General features: G+C 39.9%; 2 protein-coding genes across 8 annotated transcripts in view; one reads left to right on the top strand and one right to left on the bottom strand.

Annotated features, from left to right (window-relative positions):
* The first annotated feature begins 342 nt into the window (after positions 1-342).
* Positions 343-12625, top strand: CCDC43 (coiled-coil domain containing 43). Its single transcript, XM_058444872.1, has 5 exons — positions 343-546; positions 6144-6231; positions 7667-7802; positions 9399-9466; positions 11017-12625. The coding sequence occupies exons 1-5, from the start codon at positions 343-345 to the stop codon at positions 11202-11204; spliced, it is 684 nt and encodes a 227-aa protein (XP_058300855.1). The 3' UTR covers positions 11205-12625.
* MEIOC (meiosis specific with coiled-coil domain) overlaps positions 373-19113 on the bottom strand; it is a 33572-nt gene continuing 14831 nt past the window's right edge. For 3 of the 7 annotated variants that reach the window (XM_032163864.1, XM_058444852.1, XM_058444851.1), the window contains 2 exons: positions 16822-17002; positions 14574-16394 (listed from right to left, as the gene is read on the bottom strand). In XM_032163864.1, the coding sequence (XP_032019755.1) occupies positions 16174-16394; positions 16822-17002 (402 nt within the window). In that variant the 3' untranslated portion in view covers positions 14574-16173. Of the gene's footprint in view, positions 484-655; positions 1119-1807; positions 1924-2078; positions 2250-11010; positions 11118-13289; positions 13427-14573; positions 16395-16821; positions 17003-19113 lie in introns of those variants that run through there. The other 4 variants (XR_009215090.1, XR_009215092.1, XR_009215091.1 and 1 more) reach the window with 4 other exon arrangements.

Below are 19113 nucleotides of genomic sequence, written 5' to 3'. Positions count from 1 at the left end.
GGGTGGAGGAAGCGATGGAACCCACGCTGAGCTCCAGTCCTGGGTAGTTATTAGCTGCGTGACTTTGGCCAAATTACTGCACCTCTCTCAACTTCCCGAACTGTAGAATGAGTCTGTTAAGAATACTCACATGCCAAGCATCTTGTGAGATCACGCGACCGCACGTATGCGAAGACACGCTTCATCTGGAAAGCACAAAACTCTCAAGCCCGCCTACAGGGCTGCGCTCTCTGCACTTAACGGGCCTGGGCTCCCTCTTCAGGCATGCGCGGTGGACCTGCAGCGCGGCCCGTCAGGCACTGCGGTAGGCGCCCTAGGGGCTTGCAGGACCCTGACCCCAAGATGGCGGCGCCCAGCGAAGTGGCCGCGGTAGCCCCTGGCGAAGGCGATGGCGGAGGCGGCGGCTTTGGCTCCTGGCTGGACGGACGGTTGGAGGCACTGGGAGTGGACCGAGCCGTTTATGGAGCCTACATCTTGGGTGTCCTGCAGGAGGAGGAGGAAGAAGAGAAGCTGGACGCTCTGCAGGGCATCCTCTCTGCTTTCCTGGTAAGTAGCCTGGACACAGTTCTTCAGCCTCTGGCCAGCATCTGAGGACCTGTCAATACTTTGCACCCTCCGTCCCCTACCGGGTATCCCAGAGGCTCAGTGGTCTCACCTGGGAGAGGTATACTCCTCTGATATCTGGGCGGCGGGGGAAGGAGGTTGCTCCCCAACCAGGTGTGGGAAGCCTGAAAGCTGCAGGTACACAGAGAGGAAGGGCTTTCTCGTATTCTTGGGGACAAGGCCCTCTCCGATGCTTGTGAGTGAGCCGAGGAGCGTTCTTCCGAAGGCATTGAAATGTCAGAATGGGAATGTTATCACAAATATCTGACGACCAATTCCATTTCCATCCGTTTACAGTGTTCACTGGGGGTATTAAAATGCTCTTGGGAGGTCTGTGCCTATTACAAGGCAGTTCCCAGGGCTGTCCCATGACAGAAGCCTGCAGGAAGTGCCCTTTTGATTCTTATTTGGATGTAGGAGTCCATAAAGGTAAGCTGGTGGTAGAAGTCTTTTCATGCCCATGAAGAACTGAAGCAAACGTCGTGCTTGATCCATTACAGTATTTACAGTAATCACTGGTGGTGGGAAGGAGGGTATGAGAGAGATCAGAGCTTTAACGAAGAGAGATAAACTTAGTCCTTAGCCTATTAGAAGCAAGGTATTCAGAAATGTGTACTTTAAGCTATGTTTACATAGTAAGCCATCCAGATGTCCACTTTTTCAACCTGATAATTTCTGCTGCCTTCATCTTCACTTCCCACACCTCCAACATACACAACTTATTAGACTGGTTATTACAGATTAAATTGGCTGTAGGTGCTACCTGTGGCTGTCTAACAAATTGTTTCGTTTTAAATACAAGCTTAAAAATAAAATTTACTTGAATCATCACTAAATGCTGTAGAAGCTAGAGTTGTCTTTGCATTCATGGATTAGAGGAGATCCTGGATACCTGACTGCTACTGTGAGAGCCACCTATCTGTCCATCAGAGGCTTTATCCTCTGGCATTTATTACAATGAACAGGTTAGGAAAATGGGTTCTTTGTTATTCTCAAAACCAATTTTGAGAGGCTAGTAATAGAGAGAATCAAAATATACTATGAGGTGGGGCACAGTGGCTCATGCTTATAATCTCACCACTTTGGGAGGCTGAGGCGGGAGGATTGCTTGAGGCCAAGAGTTCCAGACCAGACTGGGCAACATAGCAAGACCCTGTCTCTATAAAAAAATTTTAAAAAATTAGCCAGGTATGGTGGTTCATACCTGTAGTCCCAGCTACTCAGGAGTTTGAAGTAGGAGGATCACTTGAGCCTAGGAGGTTGTGGCTGCAGTGAGCCGTGATTGTGCCACTGCACTCCAGCTTGGGTGACAGAGTGACCCTGTCTCAAAGAAAAAAAAATTACTATAAATATATATAGATATAAATATACATATTCATACCTCATTTTTTTAAAAGGGTAGAAGGCAGAAAACATTTTCAAATCCAAAAGTGTTTTGTGAAGGCGGAAACAAGTGCTAGGAAAAAATCACTCACATTTGGTGGAAGCAGTTCATAGATTGGGTACATGGTTGAAATATAACACCAGTGCAGCTGTCCCAGATTCTTCTGGCAGTAACCCATTTGAGTTCCAGAGCCTCTTCTGGCAAGATTGGCTTATAAATGGGAAAACTTTCAATACAGCTTGTGAAGAAGCTCGGAAGTTCACTGGAAATACAAGACAGTGGAATCAATTCTTTTTTTGGACCACAACATTACAGATTATAGGCAGAGTAGGAGGCAAGCAATTTAAGTTAGTTTTTATTTACAGCTGGGAAGTTTCTAAACACTCCATGAAGCTGTTGAAATAACTTTGATACTTCTTGGTACCAGCTTCTTGATCAGTCTGTCATTATTTGGAGCTGTTTCTGTTGATAAAGGTGGACATTAGTTTGCCTTTTTTTTTTTTTTAAGAGAGTCTCGCTCTGTTATAGTGATGTGATCATAACTCATTGTAGCTTGAACGACTGGACTCAAGCAATCCCCTCTCATCAGCCTCCCAGGTAGCTAGGACTACAGGCACCTGCCATCAGGTATCATGCCTGGCTAACTTTTTTTTTATGTTTTATGTTTTATTTTTTGAGACAGAGTCTCACTCCGTCACCCAGGCTGGAGTGCAGTAGCAAGATCTCGGCTCATTGTAACCTCTGCCTCCTGGGTTCAAGTGATTCTCAGCCTCCCGAGTAGCTGGGATTACAAGCATATGCCACCATGCCTGGCTAATTTTTATATTTTTAGTAGAGATGGGGTTCCACCATGTTGACCAGGCTGGTCTCAAACTCCTGACCTCAAGTGATCCACCCATCTCAGTCTCTCAAAGTGCTGGGACTATAGGTGTGAGCCACCATGCCCAGCCATGCCTGGCTAATTTAAAAAAAAAATTTTTTTTTGTAGAGACAGGGTTTTGCCATGTTGCTTAGGGTGGTCTTATGTTCCTGGGCTCAAAACATCCTCCTGCCTTGGCCTCCCAAAGTGCTGAGATTACAGATGTGAGCCTCTGTGCCTGACTTGGGCTAGGATTTAATATGAGGAATTAAGAAGTTTGTTAGCAATAATCTGAGGTAAAATTCAAGAACAGTGGCATATAGTTAGGAGCAAATAACAGTAAACAAAAGCTTTCTATCATCCTTCTCTTCAATAGTATTTGCATTGGTTGATTGATTTATCAAATTTTTATTGATGGATTACCGTATGCCAGGCACTACCCTAAGTGCTTGGGGCACTTCAAAGAATAAAACACTTAGCAATTCCTGCCCTCATGAGGTTACATTCTAGCACAGAAAAGCATCACTAGTAAATTATATAGTATGTTACAAAGTGATAAGTGCTAGGGAAAAAGGAGCATTGTAAGTAGGATAAACTTTCCTCTTAGTGCCTTGAACATAGCAGGCACCTTCTGTATAAATAAATGAATGGATGATTGAACTACTTTGATTTGGATGAGGAGACTGAGGAAATAAACCACTTTGTCCTCTAAGAGTTCCCGTTCTCTTTTGCCTCTCTGCTGCTCCTTTTCCTGCCATTCCTTTTCTTTTGGTGGGGGATTTTAAAAGAGCTGTACCACTTTCTCATCCTTTTTTCTTTTTCTCTTCCTTTGCTTTTCTTGCTGGTGGGGGTTGGGGGAAACCCATGAACTGTTGAAACTCTGGACCAAGGAAGTTCTTTGTGTCTAGCATATATGCTAAAAGGATGCAAGGTAGAGGAAGAAATCCTTTTTTGGGTACAAAATAAGGATATACATAATAAGTCTGTGTTCTGACTCTCCACTTTTCTTTGGGAGATGGTATATATAATGGTTAAGAACATGGGCTCGGCTGGGCGCAGTGGCTCACGCCTGTAATCCCAGCACTTTGGGAGGCCAAGGCAGGCGGATCACGGGGTCAGGAGATGGAAACCATCCTGGCTAACATGGTGAAACCCCATCTCTACTAAAAATACAAAAAATTAGCTGTGCGTGGTGGGGGGCGCCTGTAGTCCCAGCTGCTCGGGAGGCTGAGGCAGGATAATGGCGTGAACCCAGGAGGCAGAGCTTGCATTGAGCCGAGATCACACCACTGCACTCCAGCCTGGGTGACAGAGCGAGACTCCGTCTCAAAAAAAAAAGAACATGGGCTCTAAGCCAAACTGCTGAGGTTCAAATTGTATTTAATCCATTATTACTTGTAAGACCTTGGGCAAGGTAATTGACCTCTGTGCTTTGGTTTCCTCTTCTGTAAATTGAGAGTAAAATAGTACTTAATGGCATTATTTTAAGAATTGAGAGTTCTCATGTAAAACTTTTAGAGCAGTGCCTGGCACATGGTAAATGCTTAATAAATGTGAATGCTGACAGCTTGCCCTGAGAGGTAGAACGTGAAGGTGGGGAATGCAGACGTAATGAAGATGGAGGGAAGTGCTCATGTTTATTAGATGCCTGTTCTTTGACAAGTAGGTTAGGCATTTATATACATTTTCATTTATCCTCAGTAAAATCCTGGGAGGATGTGAAGATCAGAAAGTTAAGAAACTTCCTCACAGATCCAGGATTTGAACTTAAGTATCTCTAACACTAAAGACAAGATTTTTGTTATATCATGCTGAGGAGAGAGATTGGTTAGTACGCAGAATATGTATGCTTCTCTAAAATGGACAGCGGAATGGTTGGACGAGACCATTTCCTCATGTATCTCCTCTTTATTATGTGTCATCAAGCTAATGGATATGATCTAGCATGAAAGTTGATAACCTTAGGGAATGTTCTGAATTGTATACATCAGCCAAGGAATATTCCACAGAGGAGTTTTGACTTAGGGAACAGGTTTTTGCTCCAAAAGAATTGGGGGAGGTGGATGGGAAAAGGGAAGATTGTTGATCAAAGGGTACAAAATTGCAGTTAGACAGAAGGAATATACTTTAGTGATCTGTTGCATAGAATGGTGACTATAATAAGTAATAATCGGCTGGATGTGGTGGCCCAGGCCTGTAATCCCAACACTTTGGGGGGCCAAGATGGGAGGATTGCTTGAGGTCAGGAGTTGGAGACCAGCCTGGTTAAGACAGTGAGACCCCATCTTTAAAAAAAAAACAACAAACAAACACTCAATTAGCCAGGTGTGGTAGTACATGCTTACAGTCCTAGCTACTTGAGAGGCTGAGGCAGGAGGATTGCTTGAGCCCAGGAGTTTGAGGTTACAGTGAGCTGTGATTGCACCACTGCACTCCAGCCTGGGTAACAGAGTGAGACCCTGTCTCTAAAAAGTAATAGTAATAAATAAATAATAATGCATTGTATACTTCAAAATTACTAAAAGAGTACATTTTAAATGTTTTCTTTCTTTCTTTTTTTTTTTGACACAATTTCTCTCCCGTCTCCCAGGCTGGAGTGCAGTGGCGCGATCTCGGCTCACTGCAACCTCTGCCTCCTGGGTTCAAGTTATTCTTGTGCCTCAGTCTCCCGAGTACTGTGATTACAGGCGTGTGCCACCACACCCGGCTAATTTTTGTATTTTTAGTAGAGATGGGGTTTCAGCATGTTGGCCAGGCTGGTCTCGAACTCCCAGCTTCAAGCGATCCACCCTCCTCAGCCTCCCAAAGTGCTGGGATTACAGGCGTAAGCCACTGCACCCAGCCTTAAATGTTTTCATCACCAAAAAAATGAGAAGTATGTGAGGTGATAGATTTGTTAATTAGCTTGATTTAATTATTCTACAATGTGAACATATATTGAGACATCACAGGGTACCCTACATATATATATAATATATACGTTATTATTTGTCAATTATAAATAAAATACTTTAAGAGAGAATGAGGAAGGCTGCCCTGAGTTGGTATGAATCTTCCCTTGGAGCTTATCAGGATGGAGTGGCTGTTCTTGATGTAGGAGGTGTGGGTTCTGGGACACACAAGCAGGATTAATTCTGTGTCCAGAGCCTCAGAAAAGAAACATACTCTATTGTGGCTCCCAGACCCTTCCATAATTTCACAGCATGGAGAGCTATGCTTTCTTCATAGGCTTTTTTGAGGTTGCTATTGTTTTTGAGGGCTCCCTCGGGAAATTAATTGGTCTGCTTTTCCAACTAGGAAGAAGATTCCCTCCTTAATATCTGCAAGGAGATTGTGGAACGATGGTCAGAAACTCAGAATGTTGTCACCAAAGTGAAAAAAGAAGGTAGAGTCAGAGTTTCTATGTTTAACCTCCCGAGCCTTTTCCGGCAGCCTTGACTGTATAGCTGTTAGGAAGAGATCTTTTCATTTTCCCCTTGGATGCTCATTTTCCCGAAGATAGTGCACACTGGCAAACACCCAACAGCCTGTGTTAACTTTTTACCGAACATTGGCTTCCTTTTCTTTTTTTGCATTTTTCCATTTCAACTGACCAGTTTTCTTCATTGTGGTTTTTTTACTTTTTCTTTTTCATCGTCTTTCCACTGTTTCTTGTAGATTTCCATTGCAGGTATGGAGTCAACTATATTTTTACCACTTCCTACTTTTTTCATGTTGCCTTTTTTTTTGAGACAGAGTCTTGCTGTGTCACCCAGGCTGGAGTGCAGTAGTGTAATCTTGGCTCACTGTAACTGCTGCCTCCCAGGTTGAAGCGATTCTTGTGCCTCAGCCTCATGAGTAGCTGGGGCTACAGGCTCATGCCACCATGCCTGGCTAATTTTTGTGTTTTTAGTAGAGATGGGGGTTTCACCATGTTGACCAGGCTGGTCTGGAACTCCTGACCTCATGTTATCTGCCCACCTCAGCCTCCCAAAGTGCTGGGATTACAGGTGTGAGCTACTGCACCCTGCCTCATGTTGTCATTTTATAATACAAATTATGGTTGGTGTTTGGTTTTATTCCGCTAAACACTTTACCCTTTAAAATGGAAGAGAAATGGGCGAATATACCTACCACTAGGATGGTAAATTAGCTACAGAAAACTCAAATCATAAAAGCCAAATTTGGAAAGATTCTGACCTCTGTACACTGTTGGTTCTCAGTTTTGGCTGTATATTAGAATCACTTAATGTACCTGGTTGGGGCCCAGGCATTTGTACTTTTTAAAAGCTCCTGTAGGTGATTCTAATGTACAACCAAGTGTGAGAACTACTATTTTACACCATTGTTTCCTTTTCTTGAGACTGGAGAACTTACTAGTTGATTTTATTTTATAGTATGGCAAAATATTCTTAATCTAAGAATTCCACCTGGCATAATCAGAAACATAAACGGTACCAGCTTAAGTTGATTTTAGATTCCTGCTTAGGTTTTTGGGATGCCATGGGGAGGAAGTTGAGTGTTTAGAGGCTTAGTTTTCTGTGGTTCTAATGCAGTGCTTTTCAACCTTTTTTTTTTTTTTTTTTTTAAGGCAGCAGAACTTCAGTATATAAAACAAGTAAAATCAGGGCTGCTCTGATTGAAGATGGACACAAAGCTTGGCCTGCATGGCCTTTCCTTTCCTTTCTCAATGGCCCCCGAGCCATGTCCTTTGAACTGCCGGGCTCTAAGGAGGCAGCAGATGCCAATGTCTTTAGTACAAGTGCTGCCTGTGTGGACTAGTGGTTCAGTGAGCTTGTTCTGTCTCATACAACCTTGTTCTTCCTTCCACCACCTCCCAGATGAAGTACAGGCCATTGCCACCCTAATTGAGAAGCAGGCACAAATTGTAGTAAAGCCAAGGATGGTGTCAGAAGAGGAGAAGCAGAGAAAAGCTGCCCTCCTGGCCCAGTATGCTGATGTGACAGATGAAGAGGAATATCCTTTCTGGAGTCTCGGCACTATTCCCTAAAGCTCAAGCCAGACATATTTGTGGGTTTACAGTGACCTTTGGCAAGTTGCTAATCCCCCTCTATAGCTTAATTTTCCCCTCTAAAATGGCAGTAATCTATGGCCCTTTGTGGATATGTGGAGTGATATTGGATTAGTTGATACTGGACTTACATTTTTCAACACATAATCAGTATATACCTGAAAACTTTGGTGTAAAACAAATAATGTCTTAATAGTCCATTTATATTATGCTTTCAGAAAACACAATATAGCTGTAATTCTTTATATTTGTATAATACTTTTCTATACAGTGTAGTATAAAGTATAATTCATCTTTATGTTCTTTCCCAGTCAATAAGGAAACTGAGACACCAACAGAGGAATGGGTGATCAGAGGCATTCAGAAGATTAGTGGCAAAACCAGGACTAGAACCTGGGTATTTTTGGGTGAAAGATTCTCTAAATTTAGAGCAGTTTGAATCTTTTCTTTCTTATGTGACCAGGTAGTTAAAAGTAAGGCTGAACCCCCAAAGCAATACCAGAATAAATCTGGAATTTGAGTGGGAACTGTGCAAAAAGAAAGTATTGCCAGTAGGGGCAGGTTTAGTTCCCTGTGAATTTCATACTTATTTAGGAAATGCTTTGCTTACTGAGCCTACTTGAATGAAGTATGTGGCATATTATGCAGTGGACATCAAACCAGAAATGTCAGCTGTCTAATCACTAGTTTAGGAAGGAATTCTTGGGCCCTTTGGAGCCAGCTTCTCTCTCTCTCTCTATTTTTTTTTTTTTTTTTGAGACAGAGTCTCGCTCTGTCGCTTAGGCTGGAGTGCAGTGGCACAATCTCGGCTCACTGCAACCTCTGCCTCCCGGGTTCAAGCCATTCTCCTGCCTCAGCCTCCCGAGTAGCTGGGACTACAGGCACGTGCCACCACGCCCAGCTAATTTTTCGTATTTTTAGTAGAGACAGGGTTTCACCATGTTGGCCAGGCTGGTCTCGATCTCCTGACCTCATGATCTGCCTGCCTCGCCCTCCCAAAGCACTGGGATTACAAGCGTGAGCCACCGCGCCTGGCCTCTCTTCTAATTTTTTCTTACGAGTTTTCTTGCCAGGGTTGGCAGAGCTATGGTTCCGGTGACATAATTTCTCATCTTGAGCTAGAAAAGAACTTTTAAAGCAGTGGTTCTCCTGGAGGACTTGTTAAAACACAGATTGCTGGGCTTCACCCACAATTTAGTAGGTTTGGCATAGGTCCCAAGAATGTGTATTTCTAATACATTCCTGGGGGTTTTGTGAACCATACTTTGAGAACCACTGTTTAAAGGTCATCTGGCTTCCAGGTAATGTGGCAATCCACCCAGACCAACTTAAGTTTCTTTTCAGCCTCCCAAGAAAAGGATCTTACAGAAGATATATCAATCTTTCCTAAGTTGAGGTTTCCAAAGATGAATCTCCTGGGTTTATCGCCATATCCCTGAGAATGTGCTCCCTCCATTCAGTGTGCTTTTCCTACTTACCAGTCTATTGAATGTTTTCTAATGTTAGGTTGGGATGTTGTTTTCCATCTGACTTTCCTTAACATCACTTACTGAAGCAGATGAGAAGGATGATTCAGGTGCTACCACAATGAACATTGGTTCTGACAAACGTATCCTTCTGGGTCCCTCCCCATGTGTTTCTCCATAGAGTCCTCTTGAGATCAGTTTTTATTTTGCTGTCATTGCTGGCGGCTCCCCTTTACCTTCAGGAACTCATGTACTGCTAACATTGGGAGCCCTATTCCTAGGACAGCCCTAGATAGTCAGTTTAGCAAGAACTTTCCCCAGAGAAAACAAATTAACAAGTACTGTAAATGGATTAGTTTGAAGGAAGGATTTCTAAGGGAAAAATAAAAATCTATACTCCCTGTATGTAGCTCTGAGTTGCCCAGCATTATGGAGAAAATTAAAATAATATTGAGGTCAGGCATGATGGCTTACACCTGTAGTCCTGGCACTTTAGGTAGCCGAGACGGGTGGATCGTTTGAGCCCAGGAGTTTGAGACCAGCCTGGGCAACATGGCAAAACCCTGTCTCTACTAAAAAAAAAACAAAACACTAGCCAGGTGTGGTGGCATGTGCCTATAGTCATAGTCCCAGATATTCAGGAGGCCGAGGTGGGAGAATCACCTGAGCCCAGTAAGTCAAGGCTGCAGTGAGCCGAGATCTTGCCACTGCACTCTGGCCTGGGATATGAGAGTGAGACTGTGTCTCAAAAAAAAAATAAAATAATGTTGAAATTTTTTCTTTTTCCTCAAAAACCTTATAATTTGTCAGAGAATACAAACACCAAACACTTTTCCTTTTTCTTTTTTTTGAGACAGAGTCTCGCTGTGTCGCCCAGGCTGGAGTGCAGTGGTGCGATCTCAGCTCACTGCAGCCTCTGCCTCCTGGGTTAAAGTGATTCTCCTGTCTTAGCCTCCCGAGTAGCTGGGACTACAGGTGTGTGCCACCATGCCCGGCAAATTTTTTGTATTTTTAGTAGAGACGGGGTTTCACCTGTTAGCCAGGATGGTCTCGATCTTCTGACCTCATGATCTACCCGCCTCAGTCTCCCAAGTGCTGGAATTACAGGCATGAGCCACTGCGCCCAGCCTAAACTCATTTTCTATCTCTTATAAATTTAGTGTTTATGGTTATTAGAATGTGGTTTTCACTTCAGCTTTGGTAGTCTAGGAACAAAAGCCAATTGATAATGTTTAATAAGGTTAAACATCTTATTTAATTCTGTTAAGGCATTTTAACAGAGCCAAGTACATAAACATTTAGCCAGTTACATTACTACTCTGTTCACCAAAACTAGCGTAGATTCTCTAATATTCTGCCATTGAATAAGTACTTATTCTAGAATGAAATTTCATTTTGATGAAATATTTTGTTTTCTTTTTTTTTGTTTCTTCGGTAAAATATTTTAAAATTCAGATTTAGATAAATCTGAATAAGAGTTTTATTCCAAAGGACATTTTAAAACTTTTGTAATATAGCTTTAGGATTTCTCTGTTAGACCAAGGATAAACATAAGGGTTTTTTTTTAAAAAACTAGGAGTAGGTAAAGACCATTCAGGACTCAGCAGGTGGAGAGAGGATAAATAGAATGAGGAAAGACAGCAGTAGTTGTGATCTGTGTGACCTGTACCCTAATCCCTTAACTCACCTGTAGTTCTGTTCCGAAACACCAATGTGGAAGATGTCCTTAATGCCCGAAAACTGGAGCGAGACTCACTTCGGGATGAGTCCCAAAGGAAGAAGGAACAGGACAAGCTGCAGAGGGAGAGAGACAAACTAGCCAAGCAGGAGCGCAAGGAAAAGGAAAAGAAAAGGACACAGAGAGGGGAGCGAAAGCGATAACCTTCGCCTACTCTATTCTTTCCCCCCATGAACTTATCAAAGGGAGAACTGGTTGTGTATTTAAGAGAAATGAGAGTGCATTGCAAAGTAGTTTCCCAAGGCATTTCCCCTATTGTTTACATGGTCAAAAGGAAAATCACAATCACTTCTAATTACAAAATGTGCTATGTTTTGGTGGGGTGGGCAATCAGATTATTATAGCTGATGACTGTACCAAAGATCTGGAATGGGGGCCACCTTTATATTTTAATACTGAAGTTCTGTACTCCTTTTGGCCACTTTAAAAAGTCTTCCCTCACCTTGGATAAATAGCAGGAGGATTCAGAAAGCTAACAGTTTTCATTCTGAAGGAGCAGAAACAATCAATCCCTCCCTGAGATAAAATGTGGGCATGCACATTGCTTTGGAGACAGTATTCAGCTGTAAGTGTAGTATTGTTTTATGGCTGAAATAGAAAGCTAATGAAGAGCCCTACCTGGATCTAGATTTTATGTTAACATGGCACCAAAACTAGGAAAATGGGAAGAAATTATTTGGGGGATGTTCTAGATCTGATTTTTTATTTTTTTGAAAGTTTCAGCCTATGGGAGGAAAAGAGGTATCTTTTAAAATAGAGATAGTTACATATTTTTCCTCATCTAGACTGTGTCACTATTGGGTGCAAGAATATCATTGTTGGCTAGATTAATTTTGTATAATCATGTATCTTCTTGAGTGCTGGTAGAGATTTTAATCCTGATTTTTCCATAAAACATGAGTATTAAGAAATAATTCCTGGTTTAGAGAAACTGGAGAAATCACCCTTTTAAGGAAGAAACACTGGAAATTTCTGCTAACACCAAGATATTTAAGAGTGTACATAGTAGGTGCTCAATAAATTTATTGAATGAATGAGTGAATGGAAAAACTGGGAGAGTCAAAAGTGAGCAAAAGCTCTCCATTTCTATTTCTGTCACAAACCACATTAAATTGTAAATAAGGCCCTTCTCCACTTGACTTCTGGCAGCAGATTGTCTAGAAGCCTAAGGACAGCAATTTCTCTGACAAGACAAAGTAGATATTTTATACCAGGGGTTGGCAAACTACTGCCCACGGGCCGAATTTGGCCCAGTCTGTTTTTGTATGGTACAAACTAAAAATGATTTTTACATTTTTAAAGAGTTATAAAAGAAAAAAATATGTGGTCTGTAAAACCTAAAATATTTACTACCTGGTCTGTTGGAGGAAAAGTTTGCCAATCTCTGTTTTATACCATTAACTATGAGATTAACAAAAACTTTTACCTTTGTGCAGAAGGTTAAAAAAAAAAAAAAACATGGTTAAGGAAAAGGAGACATGTTGCCTCTTCATACACTCCTATAACTGTGGCATTGCAAAAAATAAAAATAACCACCTTTAAAAAAATAAATCTTATTTAAATTGCTGTCTTCTGACTTATTTTGATTCCTTCTACGTACCCACGGAAATGAAATATGTGTGAGTAGTTACTTAGGAATGTGTTGATTTTTATTTTATGCTTTGTTTTGGTTAGCCCTATAACTTATATTCCACTAGTGGAACCTCTTCCTGGAATCCATAAATTCTCTTTCTCAATTTTCGTTTTTGTGAAGTAGGAATTAGATCAGAAAGATTAGCATGGTTTTTGGAACATCAGGAAATTGGCTTAGAAGTCCTTACTATTTTTTTTTTTTTTTGAGACGGAGTCTAGCTCTGTCGCCCAGGCTGGAGTGCAGTGGCGCAATCTCGGCTCACTGCAAGCTCCGCCTCCCGTGTTCACGCCATTCTCCTGCCTCAGCCTCTCCGAGTAGCTGGGACTACAGGCGCCCGCCACCACGCCCGGCTAATTTTTTTGTATTTTTTGTAGAGATGGGGTTTCACCGTGGTCTCGATCTCCTGACCTCGTGATCCGCCCGCCTCGGCCTCCCAAAGTGCTGGGATTACAAGCGTGAGCCACCGCGCCCGGCCTAGAAGTCCTTACTATTACAGTCTTAGTCCTTTATGTGGTGGTAGCGATAGGGTATGATAGAGCCTATTTTAATTTAGTAATCCTTATTTTGGGATTTTGGGATTTTGGGTTGTTCTCACCTTGATTTTTGTCACTGAAGGAGTCAGGTTATATCCACAGTCCCCTGAAGGGTACTTGTTTCAATTCGTTAGTAGTCAGTTCTTTCTTCTGGGACTCTACTATGTATGTCACAGTTAAGTATACTGTCAAACTAATGCTTAAACAGAAAAAAGAGGATCAGCTCATTAGGCTTTGAGTTTAGTTATCCACTTGACTCAGGTGCTAATAAATCCTTTACATCTAAAATGTTCAGTATTGCAAAGGGCAAATTTTGTTTGTTTGTTTGTTTTGAGACGGATCACTGTCACCCATGCTGGAGTGCAGTGGCACCATGTTGGCTCACTGCAACCTCCACCTTGCGGGTTCAAGAGATTCTCCTGCCTCAGCCTCCCCCAAGTAGCTGAGACTACAGGCAAGTGCCACCATACCCAGCTAATTTTCTGTATTTTTAGTAGAGATGGGATTTCACCGTGTTAGCCAGGATGGTCTCAAATCTCCTGACCTCGTGATCCACCCGCCTCAGCCTCCCAAAGTGCTGGGATTACAGGCATGATCCACTGGCGCCCGGCTGCAAAGGGCAAATTTTAAACAACTATATCTTCTATGGTAAGATTGAGTTTTAGGCCAGATTTTGGATTTCAGTCATAAATTCTCAACCCTCTAAAACTTTACAGTAGCAGATTATTCAAGTGAGAAGGACACTGATAACAACTCAAGGTAATTTTGCTTTTTCCATTAAAAAGAATGAGTACACCAAGTTCTTTCAGATTAGAAGTGGCGGGAGCATCAGTTTTATCAGTTTCACTGCAAATTTTGTAAAAGTTTTATGTTTTCATAGGTTGTAATTCAGAAGTACAATGTTTTCATAGGTTGTAATTCAGAAATACAAGTACATAAGAACCATCTGTTAGAGGATATGCCATTGAAAGGGACAACCAACTAATTTAAAAATTATCTATTGGGTGATATAACAATATTTCAAAGAATTTTGTTAAGTGTTTGGTTCTTATTAATGGACTGGTATTTCATTTCTGACCAGTATCATGTAAAAGCTTCCCTAAAATTTTTATTCTGGTTTACATGGATTAGCATAAAGATAGAGCAAAAATTTCATCTTTGAAGGAGATCAGGTTAGAGCTATGGATATCTGAATGGCATTGATTTCTAAACCAACATTATTACTTGTGTGTTAATAATGAAATCTAAAACTTAGTATAAGTTCTTAAATGAAATTCATTTGACTTTCTGATATGAGTGACTCTTAAGGTTAGAAACTAATATAAATTTAGAAAAATGAAACCAAATGTTTTCAACGAAGTAATTTATTTTTTTCCTGAGACTAAATTCAGTACAGTATTTGTTTTTATAACATCCAACACGTCTTATGTTAAACTTAACCACTTTCTACGCAGTGACTGTGGTGAGATGATCTATTTTATTTGACTACCCTCAATGTAATTCATTTGGGTAGTTCTAAGGCATATATCAGTGATCAAAATGTTTCTCCCTACAGTTACTCTTGCATTCTCAATCAGTTTCTTCTGTACATCATCTAAAGAAAATTTATGTGGTATGATTACATTCTTTTTTTTTTAATACCAGAATTTCTAAAACTAAGAAAAACACTAACATTGAAAACATCAGTGTTTCTAGTCAAGGATATTTCAATTAAATTTCATCAGTACATTATAGTTTAACTCATGCTAGAAATGTTAAAACCCAAGATCTTCTGAGTCACATAATACCAACATTTCATATTAACGAATAAATTACTCAAGTTCTATACAAAGATACTAAGTGGTGAGAAACAGAAAAAGCTTAGCTTTCAATAGTTTTAAAAAAATACAGAAGCAAACTAATGAACACAACTACGCAAAATATACGCTAACCAATTGCAAGCTAAACTAGTTAGAGATTAACCTTTAAAAAAATACATTTTAGAACTTAGAAGCAAACTAATGAACACAACTACACAAAATATACACTAACCAATTGCAAGCTAAACTAGTTAGAGATTAACCTTTAAAAAAATACATTTTAGAACTTCGTGATACCCTCATAAAAGGCAGCAAACTAAGGGTATTAAAACAGTAGTCATTATTTCAGTTACTGTGTATCAAGTCTAAAAGATCCAGATAAAGGGAATGTTTTGTGATTTAATTTAAATAACTTTAAAATTGGAAACATTTAATAATTGATAATATAATTAAAATTTAAAGAATATACACAAATGATCTGAATAGGTTTTATATTCAGTAACTTGCATGGTTTTTACACTGGCACTTTTATCATTAATTTAGGAGAATCAGATGCATTTCCCTCCATATACTTAGGCATTAAGATTTCAAATTTATAAATATGGTAGTATTTTAAATATTAAATTTTTACATGAATATTGGGTTTATCCATATTTTCCTTTGTTTCCCAGGTATTATCCAGTTTTGTAAGGAAAACACTTTTATATCACAATCAAAACTTGTCTTGGTTACTAGGCTGTAGCCGTAACTGGGTTACAGTCACTTAGATTCATTATTTGGAATTATACTTAACTAAGACAGACCTAAACGAAACTTATCTCCTAGAAGAATTTCACATTTGCATTTACCTGCATGGCAGAATGGGTTTAAGCATATTTTAGCTGTTAGGAAATATTTAATTTACTTAAACTTGTTATCTGACTACTCAGAACTCTGAGTAGTCAACTGTACCTTTGTGTTTACTTAAAACTATATCGGATTCACTTCAAATAGAAGATTTTTAAATAGAAGTTAGACTTCATTAAGGTATTGGTATTAACTTTAAATCTGAAAGAAAACACTGAAAGTTTGACAAGTTCATTAAAAAATTTTTAGCATGTCTTGATATGTTTATCAGCTTTTTATTCTTCTTTCTGCTGGCATTTCCTTAATGTTTGTTTGTTTCACCTTTCTGGTTCATTGGATTGCTACTATTTATGCTTTCATGGACTTTATCTTCACAGTTTACTGTATCTTGTAAAGCCTTTACCACATGAGCTGTACTGGCTGTTTTTGGCAAGGTCATCTGCAGTTCACACCACAGGGCAGTGCGTGTTTTCCGAGTAGCCACACACATCTCTTTAATTGCTGAAGCAAGGGCAAAAACATCTGTAAAATAAACATTCAGGGTCATTTCATATTAAATGCCATTTAAATATCTGTTAAATCTTACAAAAGCCAGTGCTTTTGCTACTAAATGATCAAATGTTATTTTTGTAAAAAAAGGAGTTATTGATTGAACCAAAGTCCTGTCCTTTATCATTAAAATATTTAAAAGTATTGACACTTTATTTCTGACTTGTACGATAGTGACTATACTTTGAGTAGAACACAGACTATCTTGAAACAGTTATAATAGACAAAATTAATAAAATGGAAATACTTTTGGAGTAAATAATGTGGAGATTATTTACCAATTTATTCTGTAGATAAGTGTTAATTTTAGAAATCTAATCTTTCAACCTCAGAATCTGATTGTATCAATACCTAAATTATCGCACTGACTTATCACAAGAATATGCATTAATATTTGTACCTCTGTCATCTTGGCATCTAGGAACTCCTTGCCTTTGCCGATTGGAAGCATTAACAATTTCATCCTTTCTACGTGACTGTACAATGTGAATAGACTCCAAGTGTCTATCAAGAGCAGTAGAGATACTGGCATGAAGAAGAGAACTCCGAAGACGTTCCATTTTGCCTAGTAAAGTCACAACCTGAGGGAAGCATTTTAAATTTTGATAAGACATGTCCCACCATTAACTTAAGTAAAAACAAATCTTCAGTGAAGCAGAATAGAGATGACAGCAATAATATTCATTCAATGAATCAGAATGCTTACTGTGTCCTGACACCATGCTGGTGGAAACAAAAATGGAAAGTGTTTTCTATCTACTTGTCTATGTTAATTCTAAAAATATGTGGTAGTTGATTACTGAAAATAAGCATCAATGAAAATGTTAAATATTCGAACATTACCACGTCATTAACGGTGCAAATACAAGATCTGATACTGTTTTTGACAAATAAGAGACCAGCCTGCAAACAGCATTGTTAGGAAGTATTGTAATCTAATAGAAAAAGTTTTGAGCTAAAAAGAGAAGTACTTGACTGATTAATCCTGACCTCAACAAGTCTTTAATTTTTCTGGGCCTCCAACGTTCCCTTTTTGGAAATCAGAAATATTCAGATAGTAACACTGACTAGTGATAGCTTTAAGGAATCCATAATACAGAAAATATTGATTTAAATTTACATTAAAATAATACAAAATGACCCCTGTAACTGTCAAAACTGCTAAAGAAAATTAGGATGCTTCTCAATCCTCTGGATAATGAAACTTAAAAAAGGGCACTGATATATTAGGTCAGTAGGGGGAGTAAGTTTCATATGCCTAACATTTCAAATTCTAAACTTGGAAAGTATATGGAAAGAGAACTTTTTGAATAATTGCAATTTGAAGATCAAGTAAATACAATAATTGTCTTTGGGAGTTAAATGATTTAACAATTGATAGTAGAACTTGGTGTTCACTGATTGGAGAATATAGGGGGAAAATCTTCTCAAGAAACTAATGGCACTGGAATTAATGTTTCTCTAACCTCAAACTCGTATTAAGTTTCTTCATAGTAAGTCTATTCCGTATGTTAAATATTTTCCCCTCAACTGTGTATCAGCCAGATCCTTCAGGGGAAAACAAAACACACAAAAAAAACCTCCAGGGAACCACTAATTATTTTTAAATAAGACAATCATTTTGAGCAAATGATAAAGAGTAAAGAAATGTGCAGATTGGGGCTGGGCACTGTAGCTCACACCTGTAATCCCAGTACTTTGGGGAGGCCGAGGTGGGTGGATCATTTGAGATCAGGAGTTCGAGACCAGCCTGACCAACATGGTGAAACCCTGTCTCTACTAAAAATACAAAAAATTAGTCGGGTGTGGTGGTGCACGCCTGTAATCTCAGCTATTCAGGAGGCTGAGGTAGGAAAATCACTTGAACCCAGGAGGCAGAGGTTGCAGTGAGCCAAGATCTTGTCAGAGTGAGACTCCATCTCAAAAAAAGAGAAAAGTCTGCACAGGTGATTTTTTAATAAAAAAAAAATTTTTTTTTTCAAAATTCTACAAAGCTAGCCAATTAGAAAATAGTAATTTTTTTTTTTTTTGAGACAGAGTCTCGCTCTGTTGCCCAGGCTGGAGTGCAGTGGTGCAATCTCGGCTCACTGCAAGCTCTGTGTGCCGGGTTCACACAGTTCTCCTGCCTCAGCCTCCCAAGTAGCTGGGACTGCAGGCACCTGCCACCATGCCTGGCTAATTTGTGTTTTTAGTAGAGACCGGGTTTCACCGTGTTAGCCAGGATGGTCTCAATCTCCTGAGCTTGTGATCCGCCCGCCTTGGCCTCCCAAAGTGCTGGGATTACAGGCATGAGCCACCACACCTGGCGAAAATAGTATTTTTTAAACCCTCTGTTAATGAAATAATGTTGCTAAGTATAGATAAAATGAATTTTTTTTTTGAGACAGGGTCCCACTCTGTCCCAGGCTGGCATGCAGTGGCATCATCTCAGCTCACTGCAACCTCTGCCTCCCAGGCTCAAGTGATCCTCCCACCTAAGCCTCCTGAGTAGCTGGGACTATAGGCACATGCCACCATGCCCAGCTAATTTTTGTAAAGAAAATAAAATTATTATAACAGGCATAAACATATCCTTCTAAATTAATGTGAAGCATAAGCAAAGCTGGGAAAAGTATATCACTATCCACAGTATGTCATCCTTTATTTCCTAGAAATGTATTACTGCGATAAAGAAATTTTAATTTGGAACAGT

This window comes from Hylobates moloch, unplaced genomic scaffold (assembly GCF_009828535.3).
Source record: "Hylobates moloch isolate HMO894 unplaced genomic scaffold, HMol_V3 SCAFFOLD_10, whole genome shotgun sequence".
In the NCBI taxonomy this organism is placed as follows: domain Eukaryota; kingdom Metazoa; phylum Chordata; class Mammalia; order Primates; family Hylobatidae; genus Hylobates; species Hylobates moloch.
Note: the sequence above shows the minus strand (reverse complement) of the source record. Positions and strands in the feature narration are given on the sequence as shown.